Raw genomic sequence first — 19091 nt, forward strand, 5'->3', positions numbered from 1 at the left:
CGGACTACCTGCTGGAGAGGGGCTCTGGATGTGGGCTGGGGGCCCGAAGAGGGGCACGGGTTTAATCCCGGCTGGGGATGGGTGAGGGGAGGGGAGGAAAGAAAGAAACGGGTCCCTAACACTCCGCGGACCTCTTTCTAAGCACTAGGCCCGGCCATCATTCTGGGCTTCTCAGACTGCAGGGGGCCAGGCAAGAATGGGACACCGGGGCTCAGAGACTATTTCCCAGAGAAAGTCATAAACCCCTCCCATGAAGCCACCTAGGCCAATTCCCGGTGGGCCCCACCGGCGGAAATTTCAGAGTGTTGTGAGTGAGATGAGGGTGAAGACGTGAAACACAGCGGACTCCGATTCTGGGAGGCTCGAGAAGACGCGAGAATCCAAGGGAGCCACCAGCGGGAGGCGGGCATTCCCATGCAGCCGGACTGCAGAGCGGGGCCGTGGGCGACCGGGGACTGGGGACTCCGCGGACCCGGCCCATTCGTCAAAGGAAGACACTGGGACTGAGTTGGCCCCTCCCTCCCTCCCTCCCCACTCCCCCCTCCCCCAGCCCCCACTCCCCGCCGTTGCTCCCTCTGTTTTAACCGGCAGTCCAAATTCTCCCCCAAAAGCGAGGTGAGCCGGGGATCAGAAAAGAGGAAAAAAATATTCGTTTAAGGTTTCTTTTCGTTATTGGTCCTCGGCTGCCTTCCGCCCTGGCCCCCTTCCCTCCTCATGAATAAAAGAAAAGTCCGAACCTATCAGATCTCATTCGCTGCCTCCCCTCCTCCTCCTCCTCGTACTCCAGTTGAGCACTTTTGCACAACTTACCCGGCGGATCGCTCGCCCCCTCGCTTTCCCTCTTCTCCTCCCAACCTCGTCACCCCTTATCGCCTCCCCTCAAGCCCAGAAACCCGAGAGGCATCTTCTTCCCTCCCCAAGTCTTCTGGGGGGTGGGGGTGTGAAAGCTGGTGTTTAAGGGAGTAGCGAGTGTGGTCTGAGAAAGAAGGCGTGGAGAGGAGTGGGAGAGGACAGGGAGGGAGGGGAGCGAAAGCGAGGGAATAAATATATAAATAAATACGAAAAAGAAATCCACTCCGCAGCCTCTCGGCTCAGAAACTTTGGCCCGGAGCGCGAAAGCGCGTCGCTCGCCAGTCCGAGGCTGGGGGCCCTGACTCCGGCCGCGTCCCCCCGAGCCCCGCTGCGCGGCGCAGCCTCGTCTCCGGCTCCTGCCCGGCGCATCCGTCCGCACAACTTCTGGCCCAGCGGAGCGGGCAGAGGAGGCCTTGGGGTTGGTGTGTTTGTTTGTTTGAACTTCGTTGTCGCCACCTTCCCTCCCCCCCCCCCAACCTCCGCCCCTACCTCACCCCCCTCCCCAGCTTCTGGACGCGAGCGACCGCAGCCGGGGGTGGGGGGATGGGGGTAGGGAGTGTTTGCGGAGGGGAGGGGGAAGAGGTTTAAAAAAAAAAAAGAAGGAAAGAAAGAGATCGCAGCAGGGGTAAAGGGAGCGGACGGGAAGCGATTTTCGCCGACTCTGGATTCGTCCCCGGCGTGCGCAAGAATGGCGGCCCTTCCCGGCACCGTACCGAGGATGATGCGGCCGGCTCCCGGGCAGAACTATCCCCGCACGGGATTTCCTCTGGAAGGTAAGAGCGTCTGGACTTGCCTCGCTTCCCTCCTCCGCCAGGACCTCGAGGTCCTTGGAGAGGTGGAGATCTTCACGGGGTGGTGGCGGCGCCAGCGGCAGCAGGGGAGTCCCCTTCCCTTCTGGATCCAAGTCCGGGCGCCGGACCCAGGAAGTTTCTGGGACCGACACTTGTCCGTTTACGCGTGGGTTTCCCCCACCGGCGGCCTCGGCTTCACAGGTCCAGGACTCTGGCCTCTACCCGCGGGGCTGAACTCCGAGTAGATTTCGGCTCCTAGTCAATTTCAAGTCCTAGTGAGTTTCAACTCTGTACGCTATTTTTAGATACTTTCCACCTAATACTTTCTCGGCTCTCTGCGTTCGCCAGCTACGTGCTTTCTACTCTTGTTTTGAATTATTCTTTTCACCTCTGGGATGGTCTTCCAGCCCCTTCTATTTCGAAATACCAACAATGTGTGATATTTTATGTCTAAACTAGGACTCTGCTTTGGGGTCTGGAAACTAACTTGAAACAATAAATAGTAACGATTTCCCCCCAAAAGTTTCCACTCGGGCTTCTGAACTCCGGAAATCTCTCGGGGGAGACCTCAAGACGGCTAGAGGGCAGGGAAATGTACAGACAAGGGAAAAGTGTTAGTTTTGTAATGTGTCCTCCCTAAATATCCGGCATCCGGGGTGAACCGGCTCCGGGCTCCAGCAAGGGCTGGGAGCGCACCTTTCCTGCGTTTTTGTTCTGTTTTCTTTTTAAACTAATAGAAGGCCTTCAACCTGTCAACTGAGGGATCACTTGGCTTCTGGGGGTAGGTAGCCCAGGATGTCAGAAGTGGTTAGAGAGAGGTGCGACTTTTATTTTTTAATTACTCTTCTTATAATTATATGAGCCCCTTGTGCGTGAAGGAGAGAGAAGGCAAGGAGGGGACGGATGGACAGGCAGCCTGAGATCTGGGGAGGCGGGGGGGTCCCTCCAGCAGCTAGACGGCGCGGGTCCCTGAATTAGACAGAGGCGAGGAGAGTGGCTCCGTGATCAAGTGCGCGCGAGCAACCACGCAGGCGGGAGAGCGCACAAGCCCGGGGATTTGCCGTAGCACTCTCCTGTAGCGAATGCAAGTAAAACAGGCGGCCGAGGACGCGCAGCGGATTAGGACAATATTTGCCCAACATGACGGAGAATACTGAGGAGAGCCGAGCGCCGGTCGCTAAAGAGGCTCTTGAATATAAAGTTGTGCGCTGGAGAGCTCTCCAGCGCTAATGGCATATCCCGCCACGGAGACCGAGTGACTCGGACTTGGCGACGCACGATTTCTGATTAAATCCGAGGGTGGCTTCAGACACCTACTTTTACGAAGAGGGGTGTGGGGACCGGCAGAGCCAGGGAGGAGGCGGTAGGAACAGCTCAGCAACGGAGCCTCTTCCCGCCTCCTCCCTTCCAATTATACTGTCAGCTCCCTCCACTCGGGCGGCTGTGAAATCGTTCTAATCTGCCAGATCTCCGCAGCCGCCGAGTCCCCAAATTGGGGGGATCGAGGCCGGATTAGTGCACCGGGTGTCCTCCAACCTTCTGGGAGGAAATTGTGTGGACTTTACATTAAAGCTTCCCAGGCGTTCTCCCCTCCCTAGCACACATCAGGCGAGCCTGTCTTCCTGGTTCCCAAAGTCACCCACACCCAGGGACTCTGGCCCATCTGTGCACCAGCCTCTCTGAACCTGCAGGGACAGTTCATGGGTTTTTGAGGCCAAATGAGTATTTGATTAGAAGCTTGCCGACAATGGGGCATGTCCCCAAATCATCCCAAAACGAAATTCAAACTCTCAGAGGGGTTGGAAGGAAGGAGAGTCCCTCAAGGGACAGCCAGGTGCCCCCAGAAGCAGCAGCCAACGGCATTCTGTTGCTGGTCCCTCTGCTGTGCCTTGGCTGTTCAGTTATGGGTAGGACAATTCTGCTGCCCAAGCCAGGGCTGTAACTACTAGTAATCAACCAGCCTCTTCTGGGCCCCAATAAAATGGATCAGACTTGACCACTTAGAGCATGGAACTGACCAGATGGGCCACATCTCACCCATTATCGGCCTCTATAAAAGGCAAGTGGACCTGCCGCCCAAGCTGTGGGTCCAGAGGACCATTGGTCCCAGAGTCCCCAGGCTCCGCCAGTCTCTAGGCTCTGCCCTCTCATCTCTGTCTCTCTCCCTCTCCTTCTCAGAGGCATTCAGATCCCCCAGGTGTGTCCACATTCCCCATAGTGTGGCAGGACTGGGGACACACAGCATCTGTGGGGACTCTTGCAGCCAACCCTGACCCCTCTCTCCATCTCTGCCAGACCTTCCCTTGACTTCATGACAGGTTTCTTCCTGACCTCCGAACTACCACAGCTTCAAACGTGGGGAACTGAGATCTGCTCTCAGGGGTCTTGGGGCTCAAGCAAAACTGGAGTCAAAAGGCCTGTGTACTCAGTGTCTCCTTCCCATCCTCACCCTGTGCCTCTCTTTTCCCTCATCTCCCCCTTCCTTCTCCAGTGTCCACCCCACTTGGCCAAGGCCGGGTCAATCAGCTTGGTGGGGTCTTCATCAACGGGCGACCCCTTCCGAACCACATCCGTCACAAGATAGTAGAGATGGCCCACCATGGCATCCGGCCCTGTGTCATCTCCCGCCAGCTGCGTGTCTCCCATGGCTGCGTCTCCAAGATTCTCTGCCGCTACCAGGAGACCGGGTCCATCCGGCCCGGGGCCATTGGCGGCAGCAAACCCAGAGTGAGTGTCTTTGCTGCAGAGCTGGCAGCCAGCCTTCCCGTGGTTGGGGTATCCTGGCTGTGGCCCCTCTCTCTACCCTGTGTCATCCAGCAGCACCGGGGAGGGGGTCTATATGCTTCCTATGGGAAGGACAGTGGAAGCGGGTCCCCACTCCCAGACATCCTCCATTATTTGAATTTCTCAGGGATGGGGATAACTGATGTCCCGATTGCCTGAGAGGCCAATGAGTCATTCCTGTGCTGTCCCTACATCTTCCCAGACCCCCTATCACCATCCCAGACCAGGGGAAATCTTTCCCCAGTCTTGCCTGGAATAGTGAGGGGGGACCACAGTCCTAATTAGGTTTCTATTTTATTACCTATCACTACCCTATTCCACATCCCCCAATCCCGGCCGCCTTCCTGGGAGCCAGTAACAGGTTTCTTGAAAGGATAAAGCCAATCTCAGAATGGAAGCATGGTGACCAGAGCCACCAGCCTGGCCTGGGGCTCTTGGGAGGTTGATATTAAAAGTATCTCCCTCCCCCTACCCCATCTTTCCACTCCTACTCTCCCACCTCCACCTCTGAAGCAGGTGGCGACTCCGGATGTGGAGAAAAAGATAGAGGAGTACAAGAGGGAAAACCCAGGCATGTTCAGCTGGGAGATCCGAGACCGGCTGCTGAAGGACGGGCACTGTGACCGCAGCACCGTGCCCTCAGGTGAGAAGGCAGCTGAGCCAGCAGAACTTGCCCGGAGTCTGGCCAGGGCTCAGGTCATGTGGGGCTGGAGGTGGGAGAGGAGGGGAGATGACGGATGACAGGGAACTCAGAGAAAAGTGAGAAGGAAAAGAACCAGAGCACAAAGAGGGTGAGGGCACAGGAGGGAATCAGAACTGAAAGGAAGATGGGAAGAGGGAAGAAGGAAAGAAAAGAAGTTAGGAAAGAAGGAGAGAGGAGGAGAAGGAAGAAAGAAAGGGAGAAGGACGACGGGAAAGAGGAAGGAAGGGAGGGAGGGAGGGAGAGAGAGAGGAGGAAGGAAGGATGGAAGGAAGGAAGGGAGGGACGGAGGGAGAGAAGGGGGAGGGAAATGCGGAAAAAGTTGTCCTATAAAGTTGTGTGGTAAAGAGAAGTGGCCTAGAGAGATGAGTCCGTCCTAGGAGGATAGATTGTGATCTGCCTGGATATTTTTCTCCAAGTCACCATTTCTATTCTGTTGCTGCCACCAGCCACCAGTGGGTCCCAAATGTGGAGGCCCTGAATCTTGCTGCCTGTGTGGGAGAAAGTGGCCCCAGGTGGCTGTGTGTGTACCTGGGCATTCAAGTGTGCAGGGCTGGGATGCACACCTGAGTGTGGGGACTACAGCATCAGGGGCTGGAGGGGCGCCAGGGAGGTCCTGGGGAGGTGGGTGTGGGTGTGAGTGCATCTAGGGTACGTGACAGCGGAAAGCACAAGTGTGTGCGAGGACGTGATAGGAATGCACTAGGTAGGTTGCTCTGCCACCGCCTTGCGACCGTGTGAGTGCCCCAGGTGTGAGTCTCTATGTGAGTGACTGTACTTGTGCCTCCCAGTAGGTGTAAATGTTCAACGGCGGGGGTGGGGGGGATGGGTGTGAATCCTCCTGAGTGTATTTAGGGGGGAAATGGGCCCCGCTACTTCTCCCAGGGTCCCAAGGCGGCCCCGCTCCGCGGCCCCAACGACTTATACTCGCTCTTTTGCCTTTGAATTTCTGAGGTTTAGTGAGTTCGATTAGCCGCGTGCTCAGAATCAAGTTCGGGAAGAAGGAGGAGGAAGACGAAGCGGATAAGAAGGAGGACGACGGCGAGAAGAAAGCCAAGCACAGCATCGACGGCATCTTGGGCGACAAAGGTAGGGAGCCGTCCCGGGGCCGGCGACGCCCGAGCCCGCGTCTCCCGCTCACCAGGGTGCGGGCCAGTGGTGGCGCCGCCGCCACCCGGACTGGCGGACAGATCTTTAGCGGGAGGACTCGCAGCCCCCGGAGCAGCCGGGAGCCTCTCGGTGTGTGCGGAGAGCGCCCCCTCGGTGCGCCCCCAGGCCGGGTTGGGTGCGGAGCCCGCGACTCAGTTGCGCGCCGGAGCGGGGTCTTGACGGCCTCTGCGCCCCCGGGGAACCCGGCGGCGGGTTAGGGCTCCGGGCGCCGCGGACTGCGCACCCCGTCGAAGACTCCGGGCCGTGTGTCCTCCGGGGCTGGCGTTTTGGCTGCCAGTCTGGGTGTCGGTGTCGATCTATTATTTATAGGGAACTTGGGCAAGGGGGCGGGGGGCGAGGAAAGAGGAACCGGCCCCGCGGCTCCCTAAATGAATTTGTTAAGCAGACCCGCACACGCTCTCTAAACGGTCCCTTGAAACCCCGCCTGACAGTTGACTGACCGCTGCAATCAATAAAAATTAGCGAGGGCCGCGTGGGCCGCCGCCTAATTCTCCGTCCTGTGACGCCGGGGCTGAACCGAGACAGCGCGGAGGTAGCGGGGGAGGGCGCAGAAGGGTGCACTTTTGAGGTGCTTTCCTCTTGGGCACGCGCAGGCGGGGCCAGGAGTTGAGACCGAGTTCTCAGATGCCCAGGGTCGGAGGATCCCAGTGCGGAAGAGAGATTCAGGCTCCACACGCCCTCTCCCCGCTGCTAGCGTGGTTGCCGAACGGGTCTGGAGTGGAGCCCCGCTTTTTCTGGAGATGAACTAGGGAAGGCGTTTATCTTTCAAGCGCCCGCGCGCCCAGGAAAGGGGACTGTGCTTTTGTTTATTGACGGGGTAAGTTTCAAGAGAAGGGAGAGTCCTTCCTGATTACCACTCCCCTCGCAAGTCTCTGAGACTTGGTAAGTGTGCTTCAAGGGAGGACGCGGGTAAAGAAAGAAAAACGGAAGACCCAAAGTCACGTAGACTGACGGGAAAAGAAGCGACGGGAAAAGAAGCTAAGCCTCCAAACACACACGCAGGGAGGCAGCAGGCAGACAGGAAAGGCAGTGGCCACTATAACCTGCAAAAAAAAATGGTGGATTTGGAAAAAGTGGGGGAGTGTTCTGAACCCTGAAACTTGTAAAAGAGCACAGTTTCATTTGAGTTTCCTTCCAGGGGTTTCTCCTCTCCTCGCCTCCCTGGAACTCCTAGCCTAGGTCTCCCTCCAGCTTTCAGTAGTCTCTCCCAACCTTGAAGATGAACTTCACAGACAAAGCCCGCTTCCAAAGACAACTCCCAGCGAGGCCCAGCCCTCACAGGCCTGGTCCGAGGGGGAAGGATGGTGGGGGGGTGGGGTACGGGCAGCCCAGTGTGGGAGCAGTCTGGAGCTGGGGAAGAAGCGGGCTATTGACATTCAGGGCCCCAAGTGGAGCCCAGTCCCACTGGGGACAAAAGGGCAGGGAAGAAAGTGAGCGAGCTGTGCCTGGCGCCCCGCTGTGCGGGCCTGCCGAGGGCCTCGGGGCTGCAGCGGGAGGCGGCCTGGGGCTTCCAAGTAAGCCCCTGGCTCGGCGGAGGCAGCCTAGAGCCCGGGGATCCCTGGCGGGGTTGGGGGTGGGGAGGAGACCCACTCCTTATTTCAGTTCACATTGGAAAGGGACTTAGTTGAACTTCTTTTCCTTAGGGTGGGGAGAGAACTTGAATAATCTTTCCCTGCAAAATACAGCGCAGCAGACACAGCTTCTGAGAGGTACCCCAGGAGAACTGAAGGAAGTTTGGTTTTATTTGGAGACACTGTGTGTGTTTGTGTGTGTGTGTGTGTGGCAGGGATACCCCAATGTGCTTCCAATTCAGTCTGTAAGGAAACACAATAGATAAATTTCTTCTGAGGAAGAAGGGAAGGGAAGGGAAGGGATGCGAAGGGATGCGAAGGGATGCGAAGGGAAGGGAAAGGGTAGCAAGTTCGCTTTGGAAATCCCTTTGGCTCAAAGGAGTCCAGGAGTTTCCCGTGCTGATCTGAGCTTATAAAACCAGCAGAAAGGCAACTTCGCTGGATAGAGGTTTTCCCTGCAGTAGAAGCAGGAACTTCCAAGTCTCCAAGGGTTTAAGGAGGAGGCTGGAGGTTCCAGATGGGAAGGCTGAAAGTACTGGCGCTGAGTCTGGAGAGGAGTTGCAGAAATGAAATGAAAGCGGTGGGCCTGATGTCCAGAAATCCCCGTGGTTTTTGAGTGACAGTGGGCATGTTGGGCCCTGTGATTGGGAGCTGGATGGCGGTGTAAGCGCATGTCTCTCGGTGTGGCGGTTTGCCCACGGGCCTTTGGATCGGAGCCGTGGATTCTGTGTGGATATGCAGTAGGATTGTAGATGGATGTGATGGGCAGTATGACAGGGAGGATGAGAGAGGGTTGTCTTTCCATCTGTGGACAAATGGTATCAGCTCCGCATTTGAGTACCTTGGCCAGTGGCTGGCATCCCGGTTAACCACCCAGTTGGAAACTCTCATCTCTCTCCCAGGCCCTGCATGTCAGTTTCATGGCCAAGTTAAAGGTGAAAAGACCTCCCAACCTCCACCCGAGTGGGCCAGATGGGGAGAGGCAGAGATACCCTTGGGCAGAGCAGGGGGAGGGTGCACACCCACAAACTTTGTTTTGGCTTCTTGCTCTTGACAGATGCCTTCTCCGGGGGTTGCCTCTCTCAAGGCGGGGAGCCGCCGAAGAAGGGGTTTAAGAGCTCTCCTCTTTAAGCGCTAAAGAGAGATCCCTCCCTGAGTCCGTTTTTTCCTATCGTCCGCTTGGCATTTAATAATGTTAAGACTTATTAGAGCTGGTAATGAAAACTGGGACTGCTGAATAGGAAACTGTGTTGGAGAGGGGTGTAATAGCTTCCAGGCATGGTAAGAAACTATTTATCCGCAATCAGTCCTCACTCTCAGAGTTTGAAGCACAAACGTTAAGTTGAAGGGTTTTAAAGCGATTAAATTGAGCTTTTATTTCTGTGCACTTTCATCTCTGAACAGCTCACTCCTGCTCCCCTTGGGCTGATATTCATGAGGCTGTTCATATTTTTTTTTTTTTTTTTTGCTCTTATCCTTGTTAAGACTGAGTTATTAGGATTGTTGGTTGTGAGAATTCTCAGACCGCTTTGGATAGGGGCTCCGGCCATGCTCTGCACACCTGGAAAGGTTCCTTGCCCTCATCCACTTGGACTCTCTCCTCCTCACCCCTTCTCCGAGGATCAGGGGAGAGACAGGCAGGGACTCGACTGGTAAAGGATTTGAGGAGGGATGGGGAAAGAAAAAGATCTTCCCAGCCTGAGTCCAGGGAGACTCTTGTGGGAAATCTGATAGGGGTTTGCAAAGAGTCAAACCATTCCTCCGTGGGAGCCGAGGGAGTGAGTGTGAAGAAACAAGGAATAATTTAGAAAAGCAGTAACAACAGTAATACAGAGTAGAGCACCAATGCCTCTTGCATCTGACAAGGCTCAAGTTTAGGCTGAAACTGACCAGATCAGACCACGTTGGACGTTGGTCTCTAGGGTAGAAGCCCAGCCAGGTCACAGTTAATATGAAATAAGGTGGAAATTCACAAGATTAAAAAGAAGAGTGTGCATTTTCGGGAGGGGTGGAGTGGCGACGTCAAAGTCCACCCGGGAATATGCTGACTTCCCGCTCTGAAAGACCATCTGAGGTGGAGACCAAGGGTGTGCGTGCGTGAAAGGCAGATTTGTATTTCTTTGCATTTTTCCTTAATTTGTTTTTAAAGCAGCAAACTTACAGGTGTGGAGTGAGAAATGACGGAGAAGGATCGGAAAGGAGGGGAGAGCCCGAAGTGTCGGTTTTAGACACTTGTAAAAGGAGGTGGGAAACAATTTAATTTGGCAGAGCTGCGATAGCTGCTAATGCGGTTTTCGGTCGTTTGCTACACTGGAGGAAGCTGTTTTGATTGTGTGTACAAGGACCTGCCAAATTTAATTAGGCTCCGGGGGAGCGAATGAATAGGGGAAGGGGGGCACGGCTCCCCTCAGCCCACACCGTTTTTTCGGCTTCACACCTGGAAGGGGCATTGTTTACTGGCTGGGCGAGAACGGGAGAGGGGAGGGGAGGGGCCTCCAGGGAGAGGGGCCTTGGAAGAGGGAGCGAGGGAGGGGTCGAAGATAGTCCATTTATCAAGAAACAATCTGCATTGATTTATACCAACAAGTTCCCTCCTCTGTAAATGTGTGTTTACAGAAAGGTAATTGACACTCCACCAAATCAAAGGATTACCCCGGGTTGGCAATCTAATCAAACAGAGTCCAGGCGGGATTTGAGGCTGTTCAGAGTGGGATCAGCTTCGCATAATGGGGGCTCGGAGGAAGATGGGAGGGTGTCAGGCAATTCCCCGGCTTTAGGCAGAGCTCGGCGGTGGATATTCAGTGAGACCAGAGGGGGAGAGGGAGGGGGGTGAGGGCTCCGCCGCGCCGGGGTGGTGGGGGGATGGGGTGAGCGGAGAGGAGGGGTTCGGGGGTCTGAGGCAGCTATCTCGGGGGAGGGGCTCCGGGCGAGGGGGCGAACCCACACTGGGCTGACAAGACTCCCCCTTTCTTTCCTCCATCCCCCCAACCGAAGAAGAGAGAGAGGGTGGAGGGAGCTGGGACTAACGAAGAACAACAATGAGATAACTATTACAAAGGCGAACACTGGCGCGCGCGCGCTCGCAGCCCCAGAACCCGCGGTAAATAAACAAAGTCGGCAAACTGTTTGCCAGATAAACTCGTGCCTAAATCGAGTGTGACGGGCAAGGAGAGAAGAGACAGAAGGAGATAAGGTTGGAGGGGGAATGAACGAACATAATCTAATAGAAGACATTTAGAAAACAAACTTTAAACAAGGGAGAACAGGCGAGCGGAGGGTAATTATCCGCCCCAGAGAGAGAGGGACGCCTTCGGAGGGCTGCGGGTGGGGTCTCGGAGACCGGAGCCGCGGAGGAGCTGCGCGTTAGGGAGAGGGGATGCCTTTGGGACTCCGCGGGGGACCAGGAGAAGGGTGTCTGGGACGCGCAAAGGAAGGGCTCAGCTCCCAGATTGAGGTTCCCGCGCAGCCCCAGTCTCCCAAATGCGTTTCTAAACAGGGTGGGGTCCCCCGCTGCGAGGGCATGCGGGTTTTCTGTTCACCTCCGGGCACGCACTGCCACACACCGGCTGTTTCCAGGCGTCTAAAAGACTCGTGTGCACGGCACAGCCGTTAAAGGAATTAGATATTTACCAGTTTGAAATAAGCCTGGCTAAGAAGAGAGAAGAGAGAGGGGACATTGAAAAGATGAGGCTGGGGGAAGACTTCAAACGAATTCATCATTTGGAATGGTGGAGGGGAGATTTACCAGACAGTATTGGGAAGTTATTTAGATATTAATAACACATTTTCCTGAGGCGCGACCACGGCAGCCATCTGCGCTGCTCTCCGAGCTATTTGGCTGGGTGAAATATGGGCGTCTCAAATGTTGGGAAGAGATAACGCAATCAGGCTAACCCTGGTCCTAAGACGGCATCGCACGTTAAACCCGGATTAACCTCCCCCCTCCTACCCCCGCGGCCCCCTCCCCTGTCACAGCTTTCCAAATTTTTCAGTGGAATTTACATGGAAGGATTTAAAAGCACATATAACAGTAGCCTTAAAGCAGTATGGTGATTATTTGGGCTTTTTTTTTTTTTTAAAGAATGTCTTTCTGAAAATGATAGTTGTCACATACTACATTTTATATAAATAATCTATACACATATTTTTTAATATAGGAAAAGAGGACTGAGCAAATGAGATTTCCTTCCAGGCTGCTTCTTTGGAGTTTCTGTTTACCATCATCAGCAAAGTTGATGAGGCTTCCTTCCTAATGGGCACCTAAGGATATAAGAATGAAATGTCCAAGACCCCTCCCTGGCTCTGTCCTGGAAGCGCATAGTCTAAAGCCAGAAAGAACTCACACCACATAATAGACAGTGCCAGGTGAGGGGGAGCCTTCCTGCTACCAAGAAGAACACAGAAGAGACACCCCAAAGGGGAGGTTCTCCAGGGGCTTTGGGGCCTTGAAGGCCACGACTAAGGGGGGGCACATTCCAGGAATTCCAGAAAAATAGCTCGTCTCCCTCTCCCACTCCAGACTAATGAGGTAATTAGGAAACCCAGTTGGGGATGGGAATGAGAGGGACTGGAAGGTTGGGACACCCCCCCCCCCAATTTTTGCTGTCGTTGGCCTTTCTTCTCCTTTCCCCCTTCCCCCAACTCTGGCTGGAAGAGGAAAGGTGGAAATGGGGTCAGCGCTTTCTGACCTGCTCTGGAGCGATTGGCCCCGGCTGGGGTCGGGCGGGGGAGGGAGGGAACTTGCCTTCCCAAATCGAATCAAGGCAGAACGGTGACCTAAGGGGGAAACTTCCCCATTAGTAGATAGATCTCTCCAGAACTTCAAACAAAGTGGGGGGAAGGGAGAGGCGAAGCAGGGAGGGAGTCTGGAGAGAGCGCAGGGGGAGCTAGGAGCAAGCAAAGGGGAGGGGCCTGAAGAAGGAAGAGAAGGGGTCGAGGGCAAAGGGGAGGTGAGGGCCAAAGGAAGGGGTATAGGGAAGGGGATGCCAAAGAGGGGTGGGCTGCACTTGGAACTTCAGCCCCGGGGGAGAGGAAAAGCTTCGCGAGCCGCAGCAGCCTCTAGAGGGATGAGGGGAAGTTGTGTGCACCCCAAGTCTCGCTCCAAAGAGGCCCCGAGGGCAGGCCAGGGCGCCTTGGGCCCTCGTGCCCAGCCCTCTATTCGGCAGCTGAGTGAGCGCGGGTTGCCAGGGCCGGAGAGCCCTGCGGGCCTGCTGAGGATGAATTGGTTCGACTTTCTGAGACTGCGGGTCGGCTCGTGAACGTTTCCAAGATTCGGTTGCCCGGGCTCTGGAGTTGTGCTGGGCCCGAGCCCGGGTCGAGGGCAAGGCAGGGATGGGCAGAGGCTTGGGAGACCCAGAGCCACAGCGGAGGGACGAGAGAGAGTCAGAAAGGAGGAGAGCTTGAGGAGAGAGAGAGCGCGCGCGCACGAGAAAATTCAGAGAAAGACCCAGTGCGGGACGGGAGAACCTTGCCTAGAGCTTTTGAGGACGCTTAGAAACGCGCCGGGGCCGAGGGAGGCGCAGAGCAGCCGGAAGAAAGACAAAGAGACGCAGAGGCACCGAAAGGCTGGCCTGGGACTGGGAGATCAGGAGAGACCTCGGGACCTAGAGACGGCCGGCGGGAGAGCGCGGGCGGAGAGGGCGAGCGCGCAGAGCCGGGTGGCGGCGGGAGGCGGGCGAGCCGCTGTCGTCCTTTTGATCCTCCGCTGCTTCTCCTTATCAGAAGCGCTTTCGGTGACACCGTCACAAAGGCAGTTCATCATATTACAGCGCGGCCGGACGGCTCGCTGCGATCCCGCCGCTTAATTAGAGGAGAGCCAGTCGGGCCGGCGGGACGGGCGGGAGGCCGACCCCGAGGCGGGGGCCCGGGGTCCGCGCTCCGCGCTCCGACCGGGGTGCTGGAAAGGGGCCGGCCTGTGAGCCTGGCGCCGTCGGAACTAGCGGCGAGAGGGGCGGAGAACCCTTATTCAGAGCGCCGCTAAATCAATATCCCAGTCCGGGTTTCACTGCGGGGAGAGTGAGGCTCACCGCCTTACTCTAAGTTCCCAGGTTGGGGAAGGGGTGGCGCGCAGGCCACCATCCCCACTCCCCAGCTTCGGGACGCTGCAGACTGGAGGGTAAGAGTAAGGTTACAGCACTGCAGGAGCTGACGGCTTCGTGCTGCTCTGGATCCAGTTCCTGGCTGAGTGTTCGATCCCTGCCTCTGATAGCCTGCTCTCCCAATTTCCAGCTGAGCCCAACAGGACGAATCTGGGAGGGGCAAAGTGCACCGCGCTGGGCCCAGGAAGTATACCGTCCGTCCTGCCCCCAACTCACTAACAATGCAATCTTGAACAACTCTCTTAGCCCCTCTGGGTCTCAGTTTCCTTCCATGAAAAACCAGAGAATTGCACTAAGACAAAGATTCTTATCCTTTTGGGGGAACCTGGACCCCTTTGAGAATGGGGTAAAACTTAAGAAATTGGCTATTCACAGAGGTTCATACAGGAGGAATTTTACAGACCGTACAAAGGGGTGTGTGGGCTTCTAGAGGCCACACCCCATTAAGAACTTCACATACACATGTTTTCTGGTTACTCCGGTATCCTTGAGGGAGCATCTGAGTCCAGGAGCAGGAACCCGAGCCCAGGAGGGGGAGATGGATGGTGGGTGGGATGGGGTGGGCTGGGGTGGGCTGGGGGAAGAGGTGAGGCTGAGAGCCTGACCTCTGTCTGGCCCTTGCTGCTTCCTTCTCTTTCCAAAACAGAGGCAGTGAATCCCCCCCTCCCATCCCCATTTGGTTGTTGGAGGGGTTCTTTATGAGGTTGTTATATGCAGAGATAAGCACAAATGCTGTGCTCCCCTTTTGTATGTCTGAAAGAAAGAGATGGAGAGAGAAAAGAAAAGGGAAAAAAAGAAGAAGAAAAAAAGAAAGACATTTTCTCCGGGGGTCAGTTTCTTCATTCATTCTGTAAAAATACTGTTGAACACACCTACTATGTACCGGGCATTGTGTTAAGTGCCCAGGAATACCTGAGACATCAAGAAGGTCCCTGACCTCGTGGAGTTCTGAGCCAGGTGGTGGAGACAGAAAATAAACAGACTGTGCTTCAGTGCATGTGTTTGTGTGAGTGTCGACCCATTATGTCTCCCTGTGCGCCTGCCTCCTTGCCAGACTACCTGTGTGTGTCTGGGTGTTTGTGAATGCTGGGGAAGGGGAAGATGAAGTGTCTGAGTGTGCGTGTTCGGGTAACTCTCCGGGTGAGCACAACAGCAGGATGTTTGGGGGCCCTTGCTGAGTTTGGCAGGCAGCCTCCAACCTGATCCCGGGAATCTCAGGCGTCAACCAGGGCCTCGAAGCGCCGCGGGTTCCAGCGGGGGGAGGAGGGAGGAGCAGCCCGGCCGCGGGGCTCCGGAGCCTCTGGCCTTCGCTGCGCTCTTTGTCTGACCAAAGATCAAAGAGGCCCCGGGATCGGACAGAAAAGGGGGTGGGGCGTCCGCACGAGAAGTAGCTTGGAAAACCGCCCCCTGAACTTTTCTGGGGTCCTTTCCGTGGGACCCAGACCCGACAGAGCCCCAGACGAGTGGGCGGCCACCTTTCCGCGGGTCCCTCTCCACGGTCGCGCGGGGTGACAGGTGAAGAGGATGTTATGGCTTCGGGTTCGAATTCAGACCGCGGGTCTCTAGGTGACTGAGGAAGGTGAAGAGAGGGCGACATTCCGCCGAGGTTTTGTGGGGTGGACATGTGTTTGCCCGGTGTGTTGTTCATACTTTTGCGTGGAGATGGGATCAAACCTTCCTGTTCCCTGGAAACTTGTCCAGGAAGTCCGCACCGAATTTATCTGTGTAGACAAGAACATCAGATTGAAGCTCGAGTTTCTCTGTAAAGCGACAACTTTGGGGTTGGGAGGGGTCAGGGGGCGTCTTAAGGAACCTTCTGGAACTGTCTCGTTCCCAGTGAAAGGCTGCAGAAGCGCCTCTATCCCCCGGAGTTGTAACACGGAGTTGTAACCACGGATACAACTGACAACGCTGGTCCAGCCGCAGGACCAGAACCTGACCCCCGAATTTGCACGAAGTCCCACCCCTGCGCCGCCCCGCCCCGCCCTTGCGATCCTCATCTTTACAGTTTACCTCCACGTCTGGACTTTTTGAGCTCGGATCCACCCTTTGGAGGGTTAAAAAGTACGACAGAAAAAAAGAAATTCCAATGTACGCGTGTGGGAGAAAGGGGCGCAGCTAGGAGAAACCCTCTTCTGCTGCTGCGTTGTCCCCCACCCACCCCGTCCGTACCCCTTCCTCTCCAGCTGCCTGCAAATGCCAAAATTCAAAATCTCTTCTCTCTCCCTCCCATCTTTGGCGGTGGGAGAAGATTCTGAATTATTGCGCCAGCATTTCTGGGATTTACTGGAGGTGTTGAGAGTGAACCCTAAGAAAATAGGCTGTGGGACTTTCTTTAATAAGTGGGGCTAAACTTCCGTCCCTCAGGGGGTCGAATCGTGTTCGGGTTGGACGTTCCTTTCGATGGCCTGTACAGGCAGGCGACAACAAGAGGTTTAGCTGGTGCGCTCAGAGCTGTGCGCTGTGGGCGATTAACGCGATCAATGCCCCTTGGCGTCTCCCCCTAAAAAACCCCCAAAACAAAAACAAAACCCCCTTTCCCCTTCTGGCTGCGTGGTGGGTTTGAATCCCGGGAGCCCATCTTGTAGTGTGGAGTCTTGCATCAGTGCCGGAGCCTCAGTTTCCCGATCTGATTAGTGGGGATAAGAGCCTCTCCGCACCTCCCAGGGCGGGAGGAAATCAGGACCTGGAGAGGCTCTTTGGAAACTGGTCAGCGGGTCCGAGGAGGGGGAGAGGGAGGCTCCGAGAGTTTCTCCTCCGCCGGGGCCGCCCCCTCCTCTCAACGCCCTCCCGGCACTGTCCCCGCTCGCGCCTCAATGGCCACTTTAGAAATACAAACAACTTTAGAAATAAAGTAACCAAACCCCCGAAAGGGGCTTTGAAGGGGCGAATGCCTGGTGGCGCTTTACTATGGTGTGGGCCGAGGCCCCGGCCTAATCCCGCTTTCATTTTCTCCGACGGCCGCGGGGGAAGCGCTCCCGGCCTCCCGGCCCCTCAGGAGGCTGATTAGGCCACAAAGAGCCCCCATTATCCCGAGAAGAAAACCGGGGGGCGGCGCGGGGCGGGGGAGCGGGGGGAGCGGCCCGCCCGCGCCCGGGCTATTGACTTAGTGGATGAAGTCAAGAGCGGGCACGCTGGGAGCCCGGGAGGGGGAGGAGGAGGGGGAGGGGACAGGGACGGGAGGGGGTGGGGTGGGGGCTGGCCCCGCGCGGGAAGGGGCGGGGAGACGGAACAAAACAGGATGCACAAAACCCCACAACAAAACCGAGCCCCGGGCCAGGAGAAGCCAGGCCCCGGGGGGCTGCTGAGCCTCTGCTGGGTCAGCTGCCCGCGGCGGCCCCCGGAGATGGGAGTGTCGCAAAAGAGCCTGGAGTCGCTGGCTTTCTTGGGAGGGGGTGGTGGAGGAAGCGAGAAAGGTGTCTGTGGGAAAGTGCTGCGTGGCTAGGGCGCGCGCCTCTGGCTCTCAGGCCTTGCTTTCCTCCTCCTGAACCCGCGGAGTCGGGTCCAGAGGCCTCCAGAAGTCACCCCCAGCTGTGTGCACCTGCGGGCCTGTGATCAGTGAGGTCTGGTGGGCAGAGGCCACCCCTGTGACATGCTCTAGAGGAGGTACCTGAGTGGGAGGTGGGGAGGGGGAAGAATGGAGGAGGAGGGGAAGTCCTGGAGCCTGAAAGATCGGGGTAACTTTGAGTGAGGTCTCCTGAGAGCCTCAGTGCTCCCATCTGCAAAACTGTCCCATGGATGACAACTTCACAGGGCATTGGGAAGGGTCAACAATATACCTACATAAAACACAGGACCGATTGGGAGACAATAAATATTGCTCTGCAATCCCTTCCACCTCCTCTTCTCCAAGGCCTCTTTCAATCTAGAACCCACCCCTCTATGGCTTCAGAAATAATAGGGGATGGAAATCTATAAGTGATCACCATATCTGGACTGGGGTGGGGCAGCGGGGGGTGAGGGCAGGTGCTCAGCCGGCGCCAATGAATAGCATTCTTTCTTAACGAAAAGAAATCAGCGGGCCCTGTGGGCAGCTCCTCATTCAACAGAGGCCAAGGGAAGAAGGCAGAAACAGAGCCCAACAGACTTGTTAGGTGTGTGGAGGGACTTTCCTCACCTGAGTTCTGCCCCACCCTCACTCCCAGATAAAGGCTGGGCAGCTTTGGCAGGTTGGGAAGGTGGGCACCATGTGCCGATTGAGGACACGGTGGAAGCATCCTCCGGGCGTAAGGGAGGCAGGTGCGGGTATGTGACACAGGCCCCCAAACACCTCCCGTCCCCAGTCATAGCTGCCCCTTTCCCAAATAGGCTAGGTCCAGGCCCTGACCCAAATGACTCGGAAGCACTTCGAAGGCTGTTCATCCGTTCATCTCGGAAGTATTTATGAAACCCTTCTTTCTGTGAGCCGTTCCGGGGATGATACCACCAGAGCCTCAGCTGTGGACTCCTCAAGGCTGAGTGAAGGAGTTAGGACTTATTCCAAGGGCAGTGGGAAGCCAAGGCAGGGAAGCGATGGACTGAGCAGAGAATGTACTGGAAGATGTGGAGAGACCAGCTAGAAGGTTAATGAGAGAGAGAGATACAGAGGGGATGGAGAGCAAAGGATGAGTGGAGAGATTTTAGAAGAGGGCGGGCAGCCCCAGCCTGGGATGGAGAGGAAGGGAGAGAAGCAGCTGTTTCCAGATTTTTCCACCTGATGCCCAGGTGTACTGAGCCTATGGCTGGCTAGGTCAATTAAAGGGACCTTGGGATTCCTCTCTACGCTGAGATCCCAAAGGGTAAGACAGAGTTGTATAGACCTTAGAGGTCATTTTACAGATTGAAAAGCTGAGGTCCGGAGGGCGTGGCCTGAGTGAGCCCAAAGGAGGAGAAGTAACCCCGGTCTGCCGGCAGTTGCACTGGTAAAGGAGAAAAATAAGCTGGTGGAAGTCTTGTCTCTAGGAATTCAAAGGCTTGGGGTGAGGGCGAATACAACCCTTTCCCATCTCTACAGTACGTCCTTCTTTGTGTGTAATATGATACACGCTTTCAAGTTCCATTTCAGAGGGGAAAACTGAGGCACAGAGAAATTAGCCCAAGGAAGAAGGGAGGGGGACGTTCTTCCCTAATAGGGTCTGCAGGACCC

The 19091-nt window shown here is 56.1% G+C and overlaps 1 protein-coding gene across 3 annotated transcripts in view; it reads left to right on the top strand.

Moving 5' to 3' along the window:
* Window positions 1–1540: 1540 nt before the first annotated feature.
* Window positions 1541–19091, top strand: part of PAX7 (paired box 7) — a 99102-nt gene continuing 81551 nt past the window's right edge. For 2 of the 3 annotated variants that reach the window (XM_065874874.1, XM_065874888.1), the window contains exons 1-4: window positions 1541–1625; window positions 4135–4370; window positions 4941–5070; window positions 6088–6216. In XM_065874874.1, coding sequence (XP_065730946.1) covers window positions 1541–1625; window positions 4135–4370; window positions 4941–5070; window positions 6088–6216 — 580 coding nt within the window. Of the gene's footprint in view, window positions 1626–4134; window positions 4371–4940; window positions 5071–6081; window positions 6217–19091 lie in introns of all 3 variants that reach the window. The other variant, XM_065874881.1, reaches the window with a different exon arrangement.

This window comes from Phocoena phocoena, chromosome 1 (genome assembly GCF_963924675.1).
Source record: "Phocoena phocoena chromosome 1, mPhoPho1.1, whole genome shotgun sequence".
NCBI classification, from domain to species: domain Eukaryota; kingdom Metazoa; phylum Chordata; class Mammalia; order Artiodactyla; family Phocoenidae; genus Phocoena; species Phocoena phocoena.